Source organism: Salvelinus namaycush, chromosome 23 (genome assembly GCF_016432855.1).
Source record: "Salvelinus namaycush isolate Seneca chromosome 23, SaNama_1.0, whole genome shotgun sequence".
In the NCBI taxonomy this organism is placed as follows: Eukaryota; Metazoa; Chordata; class Actinopteri; order Salmoniformes; family Salmonidae; genus Salvelinus; species Salvelinus namaycush.
Genome location: NC_052329.1, coordinates 42,085,073 through 42,109,514, shown reverse-complemented (window position 1 = coordinate 42,109,514; position 24,442 = coordinate 42,085,073). Strand labels below are relative to the sequence as shown.

Sequence of the window (24,442 nt, the reverse complement as noted above, 5' to 3'; positions counted from 1 at the left end):
CTGTGGTCTCGTGGATTGTACAATTGTACGCAAACGTGAGGGACTTCAGCGCCTGAGGCCATCTGTGCTTTGCTCTCGTTGGCAGGGCCCGGATCATGTTTCCCAACGTCCTATTCATCCTTTCGCAGGACCCGTTCCCCATCGGATGGTACGGCGTGGTGTGAGACTTCTGAACACCTGCAACACTCAACAGTTCGGCTATTAAAGCGCTCTCAAAGTTGGCTCCCTGGTCTGAGTGTATACGGCGAGGCATCCCGTAGACACAGAAATAGTTGTTCCACAACTGATGAGCTACTGACTTAGCAGACTGGTTCGGACACAAGAAGGCATGAGCCAATTTGGTAAAGTGGTCAGTAACAACGAGCACATCCAAGGACTTGTTTGAAGAATCTTCTGCAGACCAGAAGTCTATGCACACTAGTTCAAGAGGCTCAGTTGTTATTATGCTCTCAAGAGGAGCTTGCTCACGACGCATCTCCTGCAGCACTTCACATATGCCTTTACCTCCCTCTCCAGGCCATGCCAGAAGAACCTCTGTCTTGTCAGGTAGACTGTTCTCTGTTGGCCCTGGTGACCAGCTTCATCATGGACACCCTTCAACACCATTGCTTTCATGGAGGCTGGAACCACATACAGATACGTTTTCCTCTTTGTAACCACATTCCTTGAAACACGATACAGTACACCCATCTTCATGGTCAACTTGTCCCAACTTCTGAGAAGACACAAAACCTCAACACTCTCATGGGCACGCTCTCTCCGGGATGGTCTTCTCCCCCTCTCCACAAAGAAGATAATTCTGCTGATCACGTTGTCATCACGCTGCTTACTCATCAGTAGGTCGTGTGGCAGAACATCGACATCGGTCTGCTCTGATGGCATAACAGCTTGTGGAAGCTGTGGCAACAGCAGTGCATGTGAGCCCACTTCACCCCCCCAGCACCTGTGTGAATGAAGAACAGCTGCAACTTCATGTCTTGATAAAGCACCAGATGGGGGGTCAACAGTAGCCTGACAGCTAATGACCACTTCGTTGGAGTCAGAGGCTTTGTCAAAGGGGTGGCTGGACCAGCGAAACACATCTTGCACTCTGTCTGTGCTCAAAGCGTCGGCTTCAGCTAGTAAGGTCTCGTACGGGACCCTTGTCAGGCGATGGAGTGCACTGGGTCATATGAAGGGCTCTCTGCTCAAAGCATCTGCAACAACATTTATTTTTCCAGGGATGTACTTGATGTCAAACTCGTATGGTGCCAGCTTGGCGACCCATCTCTGTTCACAAGCATCAAGCTTTGCTTTGGTCAGAATGTATGTCAAGGGATTATTATCCGTCCATACCGTGAACTGCTGTCCCCGTAGCCAGTGGTGGAACTTGTCACAGATAGCCCATTTCATGGCAAAGAACTCGAGCCTGTGCGCAGGATACCTCGACTGCGCATAACTGAGGGACTTGCTCGCGAAGGCTATAGGTCTCGCTGTAGCTCCCTGTTCCTGCACCTGGGACAGCACAGCACCTAAGCCATTGCTGGACGCATCCACCGAGAGTAGAAAGGGTTTTTCGAAGTTGGGGTGGGCCAACAAAACCTCGTCCAGTAAGGCTTGCTTTAGCTGGAATAAGGCCTGTCTGCATTCTGTTGTCCAGTCGGCAGCCGTCAACTTCCTGACAGGTGAGCGTCGCTTCTTTTTCCAGCGTGGAGCCTTGTGTCCAGTAGTCAATCCAAAGAGAGGCTTTGCAATGGTCGAGCAACCTTCAATGAACTGTTGATAATACACCACCATCCCAAGGAATGACCTCAATTTCTTCTGAGATGGAATGTCAGTGCCATCTTCCATCAGATCAGCTTCTGTTACTCCTGTAATGGCCCTCACCTTCTCAGGGTCTGTAGCTACACCATCCGCACTAATGATATGCCCCAGAAACTTCACAGACCTCTGCAGAAAGTTACACTTTTTTGGCGCCAACTTCAGGTTGTGAGCCTTGAGACGCTCAAAAACCATTTCCAGGCGCTGTATAGCCAGATCTTCAGTGGGCGCATAGACCAAGACATCGTCAAGGTAACACAGCAGGCTAAGAAAGTTCTGATCTCCAAAGATGTTTAGCATCATCCTCATAAAGGTTGCAGGACTATTACATAACCCCTGTGGCATACGATTGTACTCGTACAATCCAAATGGCGACGTAAAAGCTGTGAATCTCCGGTCATCCTCATGCACTTCCACATTGTAGTAGCCAGAGGTAAGGTCCATTGTCGAGAAAAAGGCATTTCCACCTAAAGCAGCCAGCGCGTCAGCCTGGTGAGGGAGTGGGTGGGCGTCTTTGATGGTGCGAGCATTGAGCAAACGAAAATCAGTACAGAGTCTCAGGTCTCCAGACTTCTTCCATACAAGGACAAGGGGAGAGGCGAACTCACTACTAGACTTCCTTATGATTTCACGTTCTTCCATCTCATTCAATGCTTGTTTGAGCTTCTCATAATGATTTGGTGAAAGGCGTCGGTAGGGCATCCGAAAGGGTTTCTCATCACTCAGTTGAATGCGGTGAAGACATCCGGAAGCTTTTCCACAATCCAACTTGTGCCTGGAAGAAATAGACTGGTACTCAGCTATGAGCTGGATGAGTTTCTTCTTACCAGCAGGAGACGCTTGACAGGAGTCAACATCAATATCAGACAAACCTAAGTCACGTAAGACCTCAGGATCGCTTGAACTGTCAGGTCCGTCAGTATCGTGAAGTTGGCTGGAACCGTCATCAGTCAGTGTCAAGTCATCTTGGCAGTCAGTGAGTATATCAGCCGTTCTCTGCACTTGCTGCTGTAAAGCTGCTGATGAATCATCATTCACACACGAACAGTCAAAGTCCTCTAGAGCCATGCAAGGAAAGACATCGGCTAGAGTGGCGTTTCGTCTCAATGTCACGGTCTTCTGAGAAGGGTTTATCACTCTAACAGGGAGCCACCCATCCCCCCGCAATAGAGCTACTGTCCTCCCTACTAGTATTGACCTTGGTGTTGACCTTGAACTGCTGGGCTCAATGAGAACAGCACTGCCCGCTGATAGATTCTGAGTGTTTCGTAGTCTGCCCCAGACTAAGTGCTCCTGCATAGGCTCTAGAGTCACCGCCCCTTTTAGTCTCACAGTTCCAACTTTGTCAGGTACTTCACTGTCTCTCCATCTCTCCACATTAGCCATCATATTGATTAGCTTGCTCTCCTCACCCCCGTCACACCCAGGAGTATAAACCCTCTTCCAGAGATCTCCATCCGTCTTCAGGTGGCGAATCAAGTGCTTTAGGAGATTGCTGCCCAAGATGAGGTCATCACTCTGGCCTTCAACCACCAGTGTAGGCACGGCAACTACACATCCGTACACCTCCATCTCCAGCTCACATACTCCCAAAGGCTTCGTCTTCAACCCACCACAACCAACCAAGACTACCTCTGTAGGACTCAATGATGGACTTTTCAACACTCCTGCACGCAACAGTTCAGGTAAGACCCTAGAGCTCAAGGTACAAGCCATGGATCCACTGTCAAGCATAGCTCTCATTTCCACTTCTCCTCCTATTAACACCTTGGCATAAAATAAATCATCACTTGGGAGTATAAAAATCACTTTTGATGTACAGTGCTTTGCAACCAACAACTTACCGCTGGTTTGGTGCTTGTTCACTGGGACGATTCTAACTGAAACATCCCCCCTCGTAAGCAAGCTACGCAAACCAGCCAATAAGATGCCATGTTGAGTAGGTGAAGGCAAGACAAAACTAAAACCAAAAACCCATTGGCTTAACAATAAAGTGGCAAGGGGAATCACCAATAAAACCCTGTTACATACACATCACTAAGGATATCGTCCACACACAACAACACAGTTGTGAAGAAGATACAACACCTCTTCCCCCTCAGGAGGCTGAAAAGATTTGGCATGGGCCCTCAAAAAGCTCTACAGCTGCACCATGGAGAGCATCTTGACTGGCTGCATCACCGCTTGGTATGACAACTGCTTGGCATCCGACTGCAAGGCGCTACAGAGGGTAGTGTGTCCGGCCCAGTAAATCACTGGGGCAGAGCTCGCTGCCATCCAAAACCTCTATACCAGGTGGTGTCAGAGGAAGGCCCAAAAAAGTCAGACTCCAGCCACCCAAGTCATAGACTGTTCTCTCTGCTGCCACATGGCAAGCGGTACCGATACACTAAGTCTGGAACCAACAGAACCCTGAACAGCTTCTACACCCCGACGCTATAAGACTGCTAAATAGTTCAAGTGGCAACATGTAACTTTTTGGGCGACCCGACCAAATTCACATAGAAATGTGAGTTATAGATCTATCATTCTACTTGATAGCAAGTCTAAGAAGCAGTATATCTGTTCTATGTGCGCTATTTCTATGCTTCCCGTTCTTAAATTGTTGTTTTTTGCGTCTTTTACTTTCGGTTTTGTACACCAGTTCCAAACAGCTGAAACAACAATATTTTTGGTAATGGGAAATATTTTTCACAGCGGTTTAGATGGTACAATGATTCTCTACACTATACAGGCTTATTTTGTCACATAAACTGAAATTAGGAGAACTATTAGAGTTTTAACAACCAGGAAATGGCGGAGTGATTTCTGCATAGTGCAACTTTAACCAAATAGCTACCCAAACTATCTGTATTGACCACCCTTTGCACTCTTTTGACTCATAACATACACTGCTGCTACAACTGCTTATTATCTATCATTTTGCCTAGTCATTTTACCCCTACCTACAGTTGAAGTCGGAAGTTTACATACACTTAGGTTGGAGTCATTAAAACTTGTTTTTCAACCACTCCACAAACTTCTTGTTAACAAACTATAGTTTTGGCAAGTCGGTTAGGACATCTACTTTGTGCATGACACAAGTCATTTTTCCAACAATTGTTTACAGACAGATTATTTCACTTATAATTCACTGTATCACAATTCCAGTGGGTCAGAAGTTTACATACACTAAGTTGACTGTGCCTTTAAACAGCTTGGAAAATTCCAGAAAATGATGTCATGGCTTTAGAAGCTTCTGATAGGCTAATTGACATCATTTGAGTCAATTGGAGGTGTACCTGTGGATGTATGTCAAGGCCTACCTTCAAACTCAGTGCCTCTTTGCTTGACATCATGGGAAAATCTAAAAAATCAGCCAAGACCTCAGAAAAAAATTGTAAACCTCCACAAGTCTGGTTCACCCTTGGGAGCAATTTCCAAACGCCTGAAGGTGCCACGTTCATCTGTACAAACAATAGTACGCAAGTATAAACACCATGGGACCACGCAGACGTCATACCGCTCAGCAAAGAGACGCGTTCTGTTTCCTAGAGACGAACCTACTTTGGTGCGAAAAGTGCAACTTAATCCCAGAACAACAGCAAAGGACCTTGTGAAGATGCTGGAGGAAACAGGTACAAAAGTATCTATATCCACAGTAAAACGAGTCCTATATCGACATAACCTGAAAGACCGCTCAGCAAGGAAGAAGCCACTGTTCCAAAACTGCCATAAAAAAGCCAGACTACGGTTTGCAACTGCCATGGGGACAAAGATCGTACTTTTTGGAGAAATGTCCTCTGGTCTGATGAAACAAAAATAGAACTGTTAGGCCATAACGACCATCGTCATGTTTGGAGGTAAAAAGGGGGAGGCTTTCAAGCCGAAGAACACCATCCCAACCGTGAAGCACTGGGTAGCAGCATCATGTTGTGGAGGTGCTTTGCTGCAGGAGGGACTGGTGCCCTTCACAAAATAGATGGCATCATGAGGCAGGAAAATTATTTGGATATATTGAAGCAACATCTCAAGACATCAGTCAGGAAGTTAAAGCTTGGTCACAAATGGGTCTTCCAAATGGACAATGACCCCAAGCATACTTCCACAGTTGTGGCAAAATGGCTTAATGGACAACAAAGTCAAGGTATTGGAGTGGCCATCACAAAGCCCTGACCTCAATCCCATAGAAAATGTGTGCGCAGAACTGAAAAAGTGTGTGCGAGCAAGGAGGCCAACTAACCTGACTCAGTTGCACCAGCTCTGTCAGGAGGAATGGGCCAAAATTCACCCAACTTATTGTGGGAAACTGTATTTATACCTCGTGTTACTTTCTATCTATTTGTCTCTCTGCATTGTTGGGAAGGGCCCATAAGCATTTTACTGTTAGTCTACACCTGTTGTTTACAAAGCATGTGACAAATAAAATGTGATTTGATTTGAAAAATAAGATTCCTGAGAAAGGCCTATAATGCACCCACCTTTCTTTCTCCACCATGGTCCCTCTGGAACTGAGTAGCTGACATCTTTGAATTCAATGTTTACTGCTGGTCGACGTGGCAGGTAGGAAAAACGTTGGGCTTCAGTTAGACTGTTCTCCACCTTCTTGAGGTGCCCATTTAATAATGGAGTATGTTGACTGCTCACATGATTGGATACCACTTCATCAAGAGATACACATACAGTCCTGGGGTCCAGCATCAGATCGGGAGGCCCATTGGTGTTCTGGTGGTGATGGAGAGAGAGGTACAACAGGTGGTTTGGGGTATAAAATGATTGAATTATCAAAAAATTTGCCAACAAAGTGGGGTAGGTTACACCATTAAAACTGGGAATTGAAAAACGGCAGCCTCACCACTTGTTTTGATATAAAAAGTTGAGAGATGAGACTAAGAAAATGTAACCCCTCTCAAATTCATAGGCAATGCTTGTGATGCAAGGAATGTCAGTCCATGACATCCAAATGATATGTTTGAAACATGATGCTACACATTGTTCATTTCCGATCTTGATATTCTTAAACAATGGAGTAAAAAAACATATATTTTGACTTATAATAGACCCAGACAGTTGTGCTGAGCCTGAGAGGCATTTCTAAGTTATATTCTTCAAGAATCAAGGTCAATAATTTTAATTTGACCACTGAAAATATCCCAGATTGTAGACAACAATCAAACTTGAATACAATAAAGATATCTTATAACACAATTCCTTGATTTGAGATGTACATATGCATGTACATTTCTGATCATTTCCCTTTCAGAATACGATTTAGGGAACGTGCATATTGGCATAGGCTACTGTAGGCTACTGCAGAGTCGCCTAATCTGTTTCTATCTATAGGCAGAGTGCCGAGGTTACTATCGGACAAAGTACGATAGTACTCAGAGGTTACTCTGAGCACAAAGAAAAACAACAGCCATGCAATAATACTGATGAACTAAATGGTATGTGTTAATTACATATACACATTTGAGTAATAAAAAATGGATTATTGAAGAAAGACGGCAGTCATTCGAATCTATGGTTCATTCACAAAATATTGCTGGGTTGTTTGGTTGACCCAACTGCCGGGTTGCAGGCGTTGGGTCACATAGTTGGATTGTTTTCATTAAAAAGAGCACAGTTAGGTTGTTGATGCTGGGTTATTGGTGCTGGGTTATTAAAATATGTACTATACGTAGTTTAGTAGGGGTTTTTGGTATTCCATGAGGCTTACAGAAGTGTATGAGTTCCCTGAAAGCCTATACAAATCACACTGTTGGGATAGATACCACTTTATTATAATATGTAATAAATAATCCTAATATTCTAAAAAAGAATTTGTAAAATGATAAACATTTTAAGAAAACATTTTATTTGCAGTATGTAAACTTAACATGGTGAACAGGAATGACATTTACTCTCACAGGTTGCCATTAATAAGTTATATCTGAAAGCCACACCTCCTGAAAATAACCTAGGGATTACATTAAAAAATACCCAGATGCTAGGTCAACCCAGCATGAAAGTAAAAGATACCCAACTGGCTGGGTAAAAATAACCCAGCATGTGTTTTATCCAATATTTATGACCCAAATCGGGTTGTTTTTAACCCAGCATTTATGGCCATCGGGTTAAACAAAACTGACAAAATGAAAAACTTGCAGATTGATATAGTCATCTTGTCTAATAATTAGCAAATATTGTTATCGCTATTGTAACTATCATGATTTGAAAATGCAAAACATCTATTGAAGTATTTCCCACATAGTATTAATACAATCATAATCAGTGGTGGAAAAAGTACCCAATTGTCATACTTGAGTAAAAGTAAATAGGAAATGACTCAAGAAATAAAGTGAAAGTCACCCAGTAACATACTACTTAAGGTAAAGTCTAAAAGTATTTGGTTTAAAATATACTTAAGTATCAAAACTAAATGTAATTGCAAAAATGTACTTAAGTATCAAATGTAAAAGTATAAATCATTTCAAATTCCTTATATTAAGCAAACCAGATGGCACAATTGTTCGTGTTTTTTATTTATTTACAGATAGCCAGGGGTACACTCCAACACTCAGACATCATTTAGAAAACAAAGCATTGTGTTTAGATCAGAGGCTGGTAGAGATGACCAGGGACGTTCTCTAGATAAGTGCGTGAAATTGTTCATTTCTGTCCTGCTAAGCATTCAAAATGTAACGAGTACTTTTGGGCGTCAGTGAAAATGTATGGAGTAAGAAGTACATCACTTTCTTTAGGAATGTAGTAAAAGTAAAAGTTGTCAAAAATCGAAATAGTAAAGTACAGATACGACAAAAACTACTGAAGTAGCACTTTAAAGTATTTTTACATAAGTACTTTACACCACTGATCATAATGCATTTCAATCATTTGGAGAGGGGATATTACAGTTCATATTCTCATCTAGGCTGCCTATTATGATGAACAGTTTTGGACATTATGATGAACAAGAAGAACTGATAGCAAAATGCTGATCAAACATGTTCATTTAAAGAAATGCACAACTTGCCATGCCGTCATTGTAAACTAGCATTTTTTCTTAATCAACTTGCCTGGTTAAATAAAGGTTAAATAAAAGGATAAAAAATATGTCATTAAAGAAAATACCATCAATATTATCACAATACATTGACACAATCACATTTTCATGTTTAATGAATAAGAGCGTTTTCTTACCATTAGGATGGAGTTAGTGACAGTGTCGTTATTCACAGAAAATGCTGCCATAAGACATGCCATTCCCCCTCCAAAAACGGATCCAGTAAATGGACAAAAATATTCCACCTAAAAACCTGCACAAATCTGTTGCATCGCCGCTTGGTATGCGCTGAGCACCTAAAAAAGGTGTTCACTCTTCCTAATTATGTTCTCTCCCGCGTGTCTTGCATGCCCTGTGCCCAGGACGAAATCAGTAGCCTATTGTTTACAAGCGCACAACCAGCCACCGTGTTTAAAATGTGACGTCACACACCGGACCGGCGGCAACTGGTGGTTATCGCCTCTCTCCAGGTTAATGTTTGTGGAATTGCACAATACGCATGTCATCTACAGCTTGCCGGTCACGGTGTAGGCCTACAATACACAACTTATTATAGGCTACTAAACTCAATTCCGTTATTTTATACCGAGGCGGAGTTGAGAACTGATAGCAACAACATTGAGTCACCATAAGTCGATACTTGCAAACATTTACATTCTGAAAACGCTTACCTGTACCTATGTTTGTCCTGTACAACTGCGGTCCTTCCGCGGGGTGCTGAAATTCTAACTTTTAATAAAAACTTGTATCGAATACAACCACCGACTTTTCCCTCATTTGTGTTTCTCAACTATGTCAAGGCTGCTATGTCTCAGGTGAAGCAACACAACATAGAAAAAAGTCGGTGGATGTATTACATAAAAGTTTTTATTAAAAGTATGAATTTTAGCACCCAGTAGAAGGACGGCAGTTGTAGGGTACTAGGGGGTAACCAATCCCCCCTAAGAACAGTGTCTAATTGCTGACACAAAAAAGCTACATTTGGAGAAAAACATTGGTATGTGGAAGAAGGTCATGCTTAGGCGATAAACTATAAAGGGAAATAAATGGCCACAGTTTTCACTTTTTTTGTTATTCCATGAAATGTTGTTTCTAGAACCGGGGGTGCCAGTTACCCTGGTAGAAGATTATGGCATAGGGTTAACACACAAGTGTGTTAAAATCCATTTAATCAGTTTTATTTTGAAATTATTTTGTAAGTAATACTTAAAAGCTGTTTAATTATTTAAATAAAATATTGGTGGGAAATGGTGTTGCATATGTCACCATTAATATCCACACTATGAGTAGATTTGATGTAAAGCACCTGTAGAAAAGGCCCATGGAGTTGGTGGAAGAATCCTTTAATTCATGGCCACTTGCTCAGCTGGGCCAGGGGCGCTTTAATTAGGTCAGGTGGAAATGTCCGACAGATCTCAACTCATTAAAAGGAGGAAATCGCCATCGCCCGATCTCGCTGCTTTCTCTTCCTTAATAACTCTAATCCAGAAGTCCTGTGCGTCCATGACGAAGTCCACCGAATCTGTTACTTTTATCTGAACTATCTGTTGCATCAGGAGAGCGGGCCATCAGTTATTGTTTATAGTTATTACCGCGGAGCGCGGCTTGGAGTGCACACTTCAAACCTATTGTGTAATGTAAATGGTCAATGATCACGGCCCTACAGATCATCACAGGCCAATTATGCCATCGATATATGGTTAATATGTAATGAAATTACATGTACATATGAAGACAAACTTGAAAGGTTGAAATATGAAACGTAATTGTTTGCTGAACTGATCAATTCTGATATCAAACTGATGGGGGTTATAGATTGAATAACCGATCACTGATTTAATCATTTGTATTATTCTTCTCATGATTATGATGAATAGTGACGAGCATAAATGACTCAAGGATGATTCCTATCGACTTCTTATTGAACTGAATTGCTGAATTACCTAATTATGTTAATAATGAATGATTGTTGTGATTTGATCTTTGTGATAATGAATTTGATTGGATTCATGTTATTCTGTTTCCTTTGTTGTGCAGCACAGACTACGCAGTGAATATACCACTTTATGGTGAAAGGAATTCCTGCCTCAGTTTCATCCATTCCTCTGTCACCTGACCCGTGACCACCTGTTCACCTTCACTGTCAGTCATCCTACCTGTCCAGCTAGCCACATAGATTCCACTAATCGTTCAGTTCCTCTGTTAAGCTCAGCTGAACATTCATTTTCTTTGTTCTTTCTTGTTTGTTCCTTTTCCATACAATCCATTATTTACAATTGCACAAAATATTATTTGACTAAATCAAATCCAAATAAAATTGTATTGGTCACATACACATATTTAGCAGATGTTATTGCGGATGTAGCGAAATGCGTGTTTTCCTAGCTCCAACAGTGCAGTAATATCTAACAATACACAAAAAAATCTAAAAATAAAATAATGAAGAAATATATAAATATTAGGACGAGCAATGTCGGAGTGGCATTGACTAAAATACAGTAGAATAGAATACAGTATATACATATGACATGAGAAAAGCAGTATTTAAACATTATTAAAGTGACTAGTGTTCCATTATTAAAGCGACCAGTGATCCGACGTCTATGTACAGTGGGGAGAACAAGTATTTGATACACTGCCGATTTTGCAGGTTTTCCTACTTACAAAGCATGTAGAGGTCTGTAATTTTTTATCATAGGTACACTTCAACTGTGAGAGACGGAATCTAAAACAAAAATAAATAAAATCACATTGTATGATTTTTTAAGTAATTAATTTGCATTTTATTGCATGACAAGTATTTGCTCACCTACCAACCAGTAAGAATTCCGGCTCTCGCAGACCTGATAGTTTTTCTATAAGAAGCCCTCCTGTTCTCCACTCATTACCTGTATTAACGGCACCTGTTTGAACTCGTTGCCTGTATAAAAGACAGACTCCAACCTCTCCACAATGGCCAAGACCAGGGAGCTGTGTAAGGACAACAGGGATCAAATTGTAGACCTGCACAAGGCTGGGATGGGCTACGGGACAATAGGCAAGCAGCTTGGTGAGAAGGCAACAACTGTTGGCGCAATTATTAGAAAATGGAAGAAGTTCAAGATGACGGTCAATCACCCTCGGTCTGGGGCTCCATGCAAGATCTCACCTCGTAGGGCATCAATGATCATGAGGAAGGTGAGGGATCAGCCCAGAACTACACGGCAGGACCTGGTCAATGACATGAAGAGTGCTGGGACCACAGTCTCAAAGAAAACCATTAGTAACACACTACGCCGTCATGGATTAAAATTCTGCAGCGCACGCAAGGTCCCCCTGCTCAAGCCAGCGCATGTCCAGGCCCGTCTGAAGTTTGCCAATGACCATCTGGATGATCCAGAGGAGGAATGGGAGAAGATCATGTGGTCTGATGAGACAAAAATAGAGCTTTTTGGTCTAAACTCCACTCGCCGTGTTTGGAGGAAGAAGGATGAGTACAACCCCAAGAACACCATTCCAACCGTGAAGCATGGAGGTGGAAACATCATTCTTTGTGGATGCTTTACTGCAAAGGGGACAGGACGACTGCACCGTATTGAGGGGAGGATGGATGGGGCCATGTATCGCGAGATCTTGGCCAACAACCTCCTTCCCTCAGTAAGAGCATTGAAGATGGGTCGTGGCTGGGTCTTCCAGCATGACAACGACCCGAAACACACAGCCAGGGCAACTAAGGAGTGGCTCCGTAAGAAGCATCTCAAGGTCATCTCAAGGTCCTGGAGTCCAAGGTCCTGGAGTGCTTTGTAAGTAGGAAAACCTGCAAAATCGGCAGTGTATCAAATACTTGTTCTCCCCACTGTATATAGGGCAGCAGCCTCTAAGTTGCAGGGTTGAGTAACCGGATGGTAGCCAACTTTAAATCCCAGCAATCTTTAAATTACATTCAGGAGCAAAAGATTTTCAATAGTTGTGTTTTAATTTATTTTAAAAAACCATATTCATTGGGATATAATATTGGAATGGAATATAACTAATAACATTTAATAACAATAACTAAATAATTAACTCAATGTAACATTGATGTGGCAACTCTCTTATGCTCTGCTATTGCACAACTCTAATTTGTACATAGGTCACAGATAAATCTATCCCCAGTAAAATTGGAGCACAACTCATGAGCCCACCTCATGCATTGCTCACACCTAATCCAGTCACCACCTGTGACTGAAAACAGGGGGAGAGATGCCAATTGAAAAGCTCTCTCTTAAAAACCTAGCTATCTATCTATATGACATAAAATGCTGTGTAAAATAGCTAAAAGGCTATAAAGTCACATTAACTGTAAAGCAATCAGTCACTAGTGGAAACATTTGCAACTGCGATTAAGTTACGTTATATTTTTGTATATTTTACCTCAGACGATCTGGTAGTAAGGTTGCTAGCTAGCACTCCTAGCAGCTAATGCTAACTAGCTAACTGGCTAGCATTTTCTGCTAGTGAAGTTGCTAGCTAGTAAGTCAGCATAAACTAGCGCTAACTGGGCTAGTCATTGTCTAAGTGACAGGTTGAAACACATTCATAACCATAAAGGGGTAACTAGGCCCCAGAGGCCAGTTACCCACTAGTAGGGGGGCGAGTTGCCCCCAACATACTCATTCAACATATTACTACTTTACTCAAAAAATATCAAAATTTTTCTCTCTAAACAAGTGGATTATTTATCTTAAGGCTTTTCTATTTGTATATTTAATTATAGATACAGTGGCTTGTGAAAGCATTCACCCCTCTTGGCATTTTTCCTATTTTGTTGCCTTACAACCTGGAATTAAAATAGTTTTTTTGGGAGGTTTGTATCATTTAGTTTACACATGCCTACCACTTTGAAGATGCAAAATAAAATAAAAAGTGAAACAAACAAGAAATAAGACAAAAAAACGGAACTTGAGCGTGCATAACTATTCATCCCCCCAAAGTCAATACTTTGTAGAGCCACCTTTTGCAGCAATTACAGCTGCAAGTCTCTTGGGGTATGTCTCTATATGCTTGGCACATTTTTGCCCATTCTTCAAGGAAAACTGCTCCAGATCCTTCAAGTTGGATGGGTTCGGCTGGTGTACAGCAATCTTTAAGTCATACCACAGATTCTCTATTGAATTGAGATCTGGAGTTTGACTAGGCCATTCCAAGACATTTAAATGTTTCTCCTTTAACCACTCAAGTGTTGCTTTAGCAGTATGCTTAGGGTCATTGTCCTGCTGGAAGGTGAACCTCCGTCCCGGTCTCAAATCTCTGGAAGACTGAAACAGGTTTCCCTCAAGAATTTCCCTGTATTTAGCGCCATCCATCATTCCTTCAATTCTGACCAGTTTCCCAGTCCCTGCAGATGAAAAACATCCCCACAGCATGATGCTGCCACCACCGTGCTTCACTGTGGGGATGGTGTTCAAGGGGTGATGAGAGGTGTTGGGTTTGTGCCAGACATAGCGTTTTCCTTGATGGCCAAAAAGCTTAATTTTAGTTTCATCTGACCAGAGTACCTTCTTCCATGTTTGGGGAGTCTCCCACATGCCTTTTGGCGAACACCAAACGTGTTTGCTTATTATTTTCTTTAAGCAATGACTTTTTTCAGGCCACTCTTCTGTAAAGCCCAGCTCTGTGGAGTGTACAGCTTAAAGTGGTCCTATTGACAGATACTCCAATCTCCGCTGTGGAGCTTTGTAGCTCCTTCAGGGTTATCTTTGGTCTCTTTGATGCCTCTCTGATTAATGCCCTCCTTGCCTGGTCCGTGAGTTTTGGTGGGCGGCCCTCTCTTGGCAGGTTTGTTGTGGTGCCATATTTGTAAAAAAATGTATAATGGATTTAATGGTGCTCTGTTGGATGTTCAAAGTTTCGGATATGTTTTTATAACCCAACCCTGATCTGTACTTCTCCACAACTTTGTCCCTGACCTGTTTGGAGAGCTCCTAGGTCTTCATGGTGTGGCTTGCTTGGTGGTGCCCCTTGCTTAGTGATGTTGCAGACTCTGGGGCCTTTCAGAACAGGTGTATATATACTGAGATCATGTGACAGATCATGTGACACTTAGGTGGACTTTATTTAACCAATTATGTGACTTCTGAAGGTAATTGGTTGCACCAGATCTTATTTGGGGGCTTCATAGCAAAGGGGTGAATACATATGCACGCACTTTTCCGGGGTTTTTTGTAGAATTTTTTTAAACAAGAAATTGTTTTTATTTCACTTCACCAATTTGGACTATTTTGTGTATGTCCATTACATGAAATCCAAATAAGAATCAATTTAATAACAGGTTGTAGTGCAACAAAATAGGATAAACACCAGGGTGATTAATACTTTTGCAAGGCACTCTACATCTTCATTGGAATATATCTACATTTTTTCAAAACTTAAAAAAATTGATAAACATACCATAACATCTTTTTCCTAAAGTTGTAATGAGATAGCATTGGCAGCCAGAGAAAGTATTGGGAAAATAATTTGGTGACATCTGGTATTCTTAATGTGAATTACGGGGGGCAGTTACCCCAGGGGGCTAGTTACCCCCTACTACCCTACAGGACATACATAGTTACAAGTAGGTCTACCCACTGGGCGCACACTGGTTGAATAAACATTGTTACCACGTCATTTGAATGAAATTACTTTGAACCAAAGTGGAACAAACTGCCCAGTGGGGTAGGCCAATCAACAGATGACCACTCAATGTTGTTGCTATCAAATCCCACAACCAATTATCAATAGGCCTACTAAACTCTGTCTCAAAAGAACGGAGTTGAACATTCCTCAGCTACTAAGGAAAATGTGATAACTGCATAAGAAGGGGAAGTGAAATTGTTCTAAAAACAATTATAGTTTTGATGATATTCCCATGAAATATCACATAGGAAAGGATCATCCTAAGATTATAGGCAACATTCATCTTGTGTTCTCTTGTGATAGGCTATAGAATATATTTTTCATGGACAAAAATGTTTTGTTATTATGTGGAACAGGGCTCCCAGGTCAGTCAACAGGTTTAGAATTGAGGACAGTAATCTTAACACTCCCTCTTGTGGATAGTTGTGCAAACAACCATCGCATCAGTCATGTTTGCCTAGTGTTCATGAATATTTATACCAGGGACGCAACTATACTAAACAAAAATCTAAACACAAAATGCAACAATTTAAACTAGTTACAGTTCAGCTAGATGTTCTTTACCATTCGGCCATCAGATTTGCCACCAATGCTCCTTATAGGACACATCACTGCACTCTATACTCCTCTGTAAACTGGTCATCTCTGTATACCCAGTCGCAAGACCCACTGGTTGATGCTTATTTATAAAACCCTCTTAGGCCTCACTCCCCCCTATCTGAGATATCTACTGCAGCCCTCATCCTCCACATACAACACCCGTGCTGCCAGTCACATTCTGTTAAAGGTCCCCAAAGCGCACACATCCCTGGGTCGCTCCTCTTTTCAGTTCGCTGTAGCTAGCGACTGGAACGAGCTGCAACAAACACTCAAACTGGACAGTTTTATCTCAATCTCTTCATTCAAAGACTCAATCATGGACACTCTTACTGACAGTTGTGGCTGCTTTGTGTGATGTATTATTGTCTCTACCTTTTTGCCCTTTTGTTCTGTTGTCTGTGCCCAATAATGTTTGTACCATGTTTTGTGCTGCTACCATGTTGTGTTGCTACCATGCTGTGTTGTCATGTGTTGCTGCCTTGCTATGTTGTTGTCTTATGTCTCTCTTTATGTAGTGTTGTCTCTCTTGTTGTGATGTGTGTTTTGTCCTATATTTATATTGTATTTATTTTAAATCCCATGCACCCGTCCCCGCAAGAGGCCTTTTGCCTTTTGGTAGGCCGTCATTGTAAATAAGAATTTGTTCTTAACTGACTTGCCTAGTTAAATAAAGGTTCAATAAAACATTTAAATAAATATAAGGAAAACAGTAAATTGAAATAGGCCTTAATCTTTGCATTTCCCATGACTGGGCAGGGGCACAGCCGTGGGTGGGCCTGTGAGGGCATATGCCCACCCACTTGTGAGACTGGCACACCCCCTGGGGAGCAAGGCCCAGCCAATCAGAATAAGTTTTTCCCCACAAAAGGGCTATATTACAGACGGAAATAGTCCTCAGTTTCATCAGTTGTCCGGGTGGCTGGTCTCAGACGATCCCACAGGTAAAGAAGCCGGATATGGAGGTCCTTGGCTGGTGTGGTTACACGTGGTCTGCGGTTGTGAGGCCGGTTGGACTTACTGCCAAATTCTCTAAAACGACGTTAGAGGCGGCTTATGGTAGAGAAATTAACATTCAATTCTCTGGCATCAGCTCTGGTGGACATTCCTGCTGTAAGCATGCCAATTGCAAGCTCCCTCAACTTGAAACAACTGTGGCATTGTGTTGTGCGACACAACTGCACATTTTAGAGTGGCCTTTTATTGTTCCCAGCACAAGTTCCACCTGTGTAATGATCATGCTATTTAATCAGCTTCTTGATATGCCACACCTGTTAGGTGGATGGATAGGAGATAATGGCCCCGGAAGGGGTGGCTGCCGTTTTATGGGCTCCTAACCAACTGTGCAATTATTGTTTTTCTCACATCGTTTGTAACTTATTTTGTACATAATGTTGCTGCTTCCGTCTCTGATGACCGAAAAGAGCTTCTGGATATCAGAACAGAGATTACTCACCTCGAACTGGACAAATGAGTCCAGTTCGAGGTGAGTAATGAGTCCAACACAAAGGATATACTGCTTCTCCAAGACCAGGCCCAAATCCCCGTCATTCACGTGAAGAAAAGACGGAAAAACGGGGCGGAGATCGAGGTGCCTTGTGAGAATTGGTCGGCAAGTGGGTAACCTGTCTCTACCATCCGTTCTATTGGCCAACGTGCAATCACTGGAGAATAAACTGGATGATCTCCATCCGAGACAACGGGACCAACGGGACATTAAAAACTGTAATATCTTATGTTTCGCGAGTCGTGGCTGAACGACAACACGGATAACAAACAGTTGGCTGGGTTTTCCATGCATCGGCAAGACTGAAGAGCTACGTCTGGTAAGAGGGGTGGTGTTGTGTGTGTCTATTTGTCAATAACAGCTGGTGCGCTATGTCTAATATTAAGGAAGTCTAGAGGTATTGCTCGCCTGAGGTAGAGTACCTCATGATAAGCTGTAGACCACACTATCTACCAAGAGCATTCATCTATATTTTCGTAGCTGTTTATTTACCACCACAAACCGATGCTGGCACTAAGACCGCCTCAACGAGCTGTATAAGGCCATAAGCAAGCAAGAAAATGCTCATCCAGAAGCGGCGCTCCTAGTGACCGGGGACTTTAACGCATGCAAACTTAAATCTGTTTTACCTAATTTCTACCAGCATGTAACAAGTGCAACAACAGGAGAAAAAAAACTCTATACCACCTTTACTCCACACACAGAGATGCATACAAGGCTCTCCCTCGCCCTCCATTTGGCAAATCTGATCATAATTCCAACCTCCTGATTCCTGCTTACAAGCAAAAACTAAAGCATGAAGTACCAGTGATTCGCTCAGTGCGGAAGTGGTCAGATGACGCGGATGCCACACTACAGAACCGTTTTGCTAGCACAAACTGAAATATGTTCCGGAATTCATCCAATGGCACTGGGGAGTATAACACCTCAGTCACAAGCTTCAACAATAAGTGCTTCGACGACGTCCGCACTGAGCTAAAGACTAGAGCTGCCGCTTTCAAGGACACTAATCCGGACACTTATAAGAAATCCCGCTATGCCCTCAGACAAACCATCAAACTGGCAAAGAGTAAACACAGGACTAAGATTGAATCCTACTACACCGGCTCTGACGCTTGTCGGATAAGGCTTGCAAACTATTATGGACTACAAAGGGAAACCCAGCCACGAGATGCCCAGTGACGCAAGCCTACCAGACGAGCTAAATGCCTTTTATGCTCAATTTGAGGCAAGCAACACTGAAGTATGAATGAGAGCACCAGCTGTTCCGGACGACTGTGTGATCACACTCTTCGTAGCTAATGTGAGCAAGACCTTTAAACTGGTCAACATTCACAAGGCTGAGTGCCAGACAGATTACCAGGACTTGTACTCAGTGCATGCGCAGAGCAACTGCAAGTTTTTTCATTGACATGTTCAACCTCTCCCTGATCGAGTCTTACATGTTTCAAGCAGACCACCATAGTCCCTGTGCCCAAGAAAGCGAAGGTAACCTGCCTAAATGACTACCGCCCTATAGCACTCAAGTCGGCAGCCATGAAGTGCTTTGAAAGGCTGGTCGTGGCTCACATCAAAACCATCATCCCGGAAACCCTAGACCCACTCCAATTCGCATACCGCCCCAAAAGATCCACAGATGACGCAACCTCAATCGCACTCCACACTGCCCTTTACCACCTGGACAAAAATAACACCCATGTGAGAATGCGGTTCATTGACTACAGCTCAGTGTTCAACACCATAGTGCCCAAAAAGCTCATCAATAAGCTAAGGACCCTGGGACTAAACACCTCCCTTTGCAACTGGATCCTGGACTTCCTGATGGGCCGCCCCCAGGTGGTAAGGGTAGGCAACAACACGTCTGTCACACTGTTCCTCAACACGGGGAACCTCAGGGGTGCGTGCTTAGCCCCCTCCTGTACTCCTTGTTCACCCACGACTGCGTGGCCAAGCACGACTCCAACACCATCATTAAGTTTGCTGATGACACAATAGTGGTAGACGTAATCACCAACAACGATGAGACAGCGTATATGGAGGAGGTCAGAGACCTGGCAGTGTGGTGCCAGGACAACAACCTCTCCCTCAACGCGAGCAAGACAAAGGAGGTGATCGTGGACATCAGGAAAAGGAGGGCCGAACACGCCCCCATTCACATCGAAGGGCCGTAGTGCAGCAGGTCAAAACTTTCAAGTTCCTTGGTGTCCATATCACCAATGAACTATCATGGTCTATACGCACCAAGACAGTCGTGAAGAGACTGAAAAGATTTGGCACGGGTCCCCAGATCCTCAAAAAGTTCTACAGCTGCACCATCGAGAGCATCTTGACCAGTTGCATCACCGCCTGGCATGGCAACTGCTCAGCATCCGACCGTTAGGCTAGTGCATACGGCCCAGTACATCACTGGGGCTAAGCTTCCTGCCATCCAGGACCTACAGTACCAGTCAAAAGTTTGGAAACACCTACTCATTCAAGGGTTTATCTTTATTTTAACTTTTTTTTAAACCATCACAAGGTTTGGACCTCATGGGCCTCTGTGTGGGGATCTTCCAGAGATGTTATTGTGGGCTGTGTTTGAAAGCTTTACTAGCTGTCAAATCCTTGCTTCCTCCATACTCATCTCCTCAATTCCTCTCACAGTGCATTGGAGGACAGGAACCGATGTTACTCCCTCGGAACGCCTCCTCCAATGAGCTTTGAGAGGAATTGAGAAAACAAGGACGGAGGAAGCAAGGATTTGACCGCTAGTAATGTTTTCAGACACAGCTGTGATGTCAGAGACAAAACCCATGCAAACAGATTTGTGAGGGTTTACTCCATTGTAGTAGTGTCACGCTGTGCTGACTGAATAGCAGAGATATGGAGAGAGAACCCAGACAATGCAGCAGGCAGCTATATTTACGAATGGCAATCCACGAATGCCTTTAACCTCTCCCATACCAGAATGCATTGTGTTTTTCATTCAGGCCATGTAGAACAGGAGAAAATTATGTTCACCAGACCTGGGTTCAAATACTATTCAAAATATTTCAAATACTTTGAGTGTTTGCTTTAACCTGCACTTTTGGGAGATCTCCATTGGGTCCAGTGCAACAGACAAGCTTAATGAAGCACATCTAAAGTACAGTACCAGTCAAAGGTTTGGACACACCTACTCATTCAAGGGTTTATCTTCATTTTTACTATTTTCTACACTTTGCCTTGATGACAGCTTTGCACACTCTTGGCATTCTCTCAACCAGCTTTATGAGGTAGTCACCTGGAATGCATTTCAATTAACAGGTGTGCCTTGTTAAAAGTTCATTTGTGGAATTTCTTTCCTTAATGTGTTTGAGCCAATCACTTGTTGTGACAAGGTAAGGGTGGTATACAGAAGATAGCCATATTTGGTAAAAGACCAAGTCCATATTATGGCAAGAACAGTTCAAATAAGAAAAGAGAAACAACAGTCTATCATTACTTTAAGACATGAAGGTCAGTCAATCTGGAACATTTCAAGAATTTTCTTCAAGTGCAGTCGCTAAAACCATCAAGCGCTATGAGAAACTAGCTCTCATGAGGACCACCACGGATAAGGAAGACCCAGAGTTACCTCTGCTGCAGAGGATAAGTTCATTAGAGTTACCAGCCTCAGAAATCACCAATTAACTGGACCTCAGATTGCACCTCACAGAGTTCAAGTAACAGACATATCAACATCAACTGTTCAGAGGAGACTGCGTGAATCAAGCCTTCATGGTTGAATTGCTGCAAAGAAACCACTCACTAAAGGACACTAATAAGAGGAAGAGGATTTTCTTGGTGCAAGAAACACTAGCAATGGACTTTAGACCGGTGGAAATCTGTCCTTTGATCTGATTGAGTCCAAATTTGCAATTTTTGGTTCCAACCGCCATGTCTTTGTGAGACGTAGAGAAGGGGAGCAGATGATCTCCGCATCTGTGGTTCAATCCGTGAAGCATGGAAGAGGTGGTGTGATGGTGTGGGGGTGCTTTTCTGGTGACACTGTCAGTGATTTATTTAGAATTCAAGGCACACTTAACCAGCATGGCTACCACAGCATTCTGCAGTGATGCACCATCCCATCTGGTTTGCGCTTAGTGGGACTATCATTTGTTTTTCAACAGGACAATGAACCAACACACCTCCAGGCTGTATAAGGGCTATTTGACCAAGAAGGAGAGTGATTTAGTGCTACATCAGATGACCTGGCCTCCACAATCACCCTACCTCAACCCAATTCAGATGGTTTGGGATGAGTTGGTCCGCAGAGTGAAGGAAAAGCAGCCAACAAGTGCTCATGTGGGAACTCCTTCAAAACTGTTGGAAAATCATTCCTCATGAAGCTGGTTGAGAGAATGCCAAGAGTGTGCAAGGCTGTCATCAAGGCAAAGGGTGGCTACTTTGAAGAATCTCAAATAGAAAATATATTTTGGTTTGTTTAACACTTTTTTGGTAACTACATGATTCCATGTGTGTTATTTCATAGTTTTGATGTCTTCACTATTATTCTACAATGTAGAAAATAGTAAAAATGTAGATAAACCCTTGAATGAGTAGGTGTGTCCAAACTTTTGACTGGTACTGTATATACTATTGTGTTTTATATTTTTCATTTATTTAACCTTCATTTAACTAGGCAAGTCAGTTAAGAACAAATTCCTATTCAAAATGATGGTCTACACCGGCCAAACCGTGATGACGCTGGGCCAATTGTGCGCCGCCCTATGGGACTCCCAATCACGGCCAGTTGTGATACTAGGTGGTGTCAGAGGAAGGCCCAAAAAATTATCAAAGAATCCAGTCACCCAAGTCGTAGATTGTTCTCTCTGCTACCGCACGGCAGGCTGCTAATATAGTTGTAAAAGGCAATGCAGTAGCCTATTTTGTAGCAGTGCTCTACCCCTAACTGGGGGGCTGTGCATGTGGCAGAGGGAGCCAGTCATGTGCCTCTGCTGCTGATGCTGTTGCTACTGCTGCCTGGGATGGGTCGTGAATACTACATTTCTGCTGACAAGGCTGTGCATAGTTCTCCACAGATATGTTTATCGTAATGTTGAAATCTGCAGTGACTCTCAGATATGAACGTGAAACTATCCTATAAGAACTGGTGATAGAATGAAGGACCACCATGAGACAGGATTTATATTAAATGTTAATAGTCCCAATTCTATCTTTTTCACTTACGCGCCATATCCAAATATGGGTTTTGCAAGCTAGTTGACATAAAGCTAATGAAAGCAAAATGAAAGCTAATCAGGTATTTTGGAAGAGAGGTGTAGTAAAAGACAAAACTAACCCTGTATCATTTTTCCCTATTTGGTATAGTGATTTAATTTGATCAGGAAAAACAAAAATGCTTGATCACAAAATAGCCTACAGTACAAGTTAGATTGATCACAGCAGTCTTGATCAAATTGATAACAGTCTTTAGGTCCTCCTCTTCACAGCCATTGTAGCCTGTGTCTTTTGTCAGGTCTCGAGTCTCACACTCATTCAAGATGATGGAGAAAATGAAGAATGAAAAAGAGGATGGCTTTCTGATATTGATCACAAGTGCAGCTGCTCACTGATTTCACCACTCCAACACAGTTCCACCTCCGACACCGACAAAACATCCACTATGCGTGAGTCTGCCATCACCGGTTAACACTTGTTCTGATTGAATTCAGGCCCTTGACAGATAATAAAAATGGTGTGTATTGCTTTCATTTAATGTTTGCACTAACATAATGATTCACAGCACCAGATACCAGTAACGGTCTATCATTCTGTCATACAGTACACACTTGTATTTTTCATACAGTGCACGCCTTCTACATCTAGCTACTGTACATATTGAGCATCCTCTGAGGCTAGGGGCACAACAATGTATGAATTAATGGTTGGATCAGAATCGCCATTATAATCATTGGCCAGTACAGAAAATTAAGTAAAACCACAAGTCCAAATCCAGATCTCCATCCGTGGCTAATTTAAGAAAAGGGACCGTTTTAGCTAGCTAGCTAGCCACCGGAGGACAACAACACAACTACAGTCGTGGCCAAAAGTTTTGAGAATGACACAAATATTAATTTTCACAAAGTCTGCTGCCTCAGTTTGTATGATGGCAATTTGCATATACTCCAGAATGTTATGAAGAGTGATCAAATGAATTGCAATTAATTGCAAAGTTCCTCTTTGCCATGCAAATGAACTGAATCCATAAAAAACATTTCCTCTGCATTTCAGCCCTGCCACAAAAGGACCAGTTGACATGTCAGTGATTCTCTCGTTAACACAGGTGTGAGTGTTGACGAGGACAAGGCTGGAGATCACTGTCATGCTGATTGAGTTCGAATACCAGACTGGAAGCTTCAAAAGGAGGGTCGTGCTTGGAATCATTGTTTTTCCTCTGTCAACCATGGTTACCTGCAAGGAAACACGTGCCGTCATCATTGCTTTGCACAAAAAGGGCTTCACAGGCAAGGATATTGCTGCCAGTAAGATTGCACCTAAATTAACCATTTATCGGATCATCAAGAACTTCAAGGAGAGCGGTTCAATTGTTGTGAAGAAGGCTTCAGGGCGCACAAGAAAGTCCAGCAAGCGCCAGGACCGTCTCCTAAAGTTGATTCAGCTGCGGGATCGGGGCACCACCAGTACAGAGCTTGCTCAGGAACGGCAGCAGGCAGGTGTGAGTGCATCTGCATGCACAGTGAGGCGAAGACTTTTGGAGGATGGCCTGGTGTCAAGAGGGGCAGCAAAGAAGCCACTTCTCTCCAGGAAAAACATCAGGGACAGACTGATATTCTGCAAAAGGTACAGGGATTGGACTGCTGAGGACTGGGGTAAAGTCATTTTCTCTGATGAATCCCCTTTCCGATTGTTTGGGG

At 42.8% G+C, this 24,442-nt stretch overlaps 1 protein-coding gene across 1 annotated transcript in view; it reads right to left on the bottom strand.

Annotated features, from left to right (window-relative positions):
* Positions 1-9,024, bottom strand: part of LOC120018443 (ATP-binding cassette sub-family G member 1-like) — a 42,715-nt gene extending 33,691 nt beyond the window's left edge. The window contains exons 1-2 of the mRNA XM_038961647.1: positions 8,962-9,024; positions 6,261-6,504 (exon numbers count right to left, since the gene is read on the bottom strand). Of these exons, the coding sequence (XP_038817575.1) occupies positions 6,261-6,504; positions 8,962-9,024 (307 nt within the window). The remainder of the gene's footprint in view (positions 1-6,260; positions 6,505-8,961) is intronic.
* Positions 9,025-24,442: the final 15,418 nt, after the last annotated feature.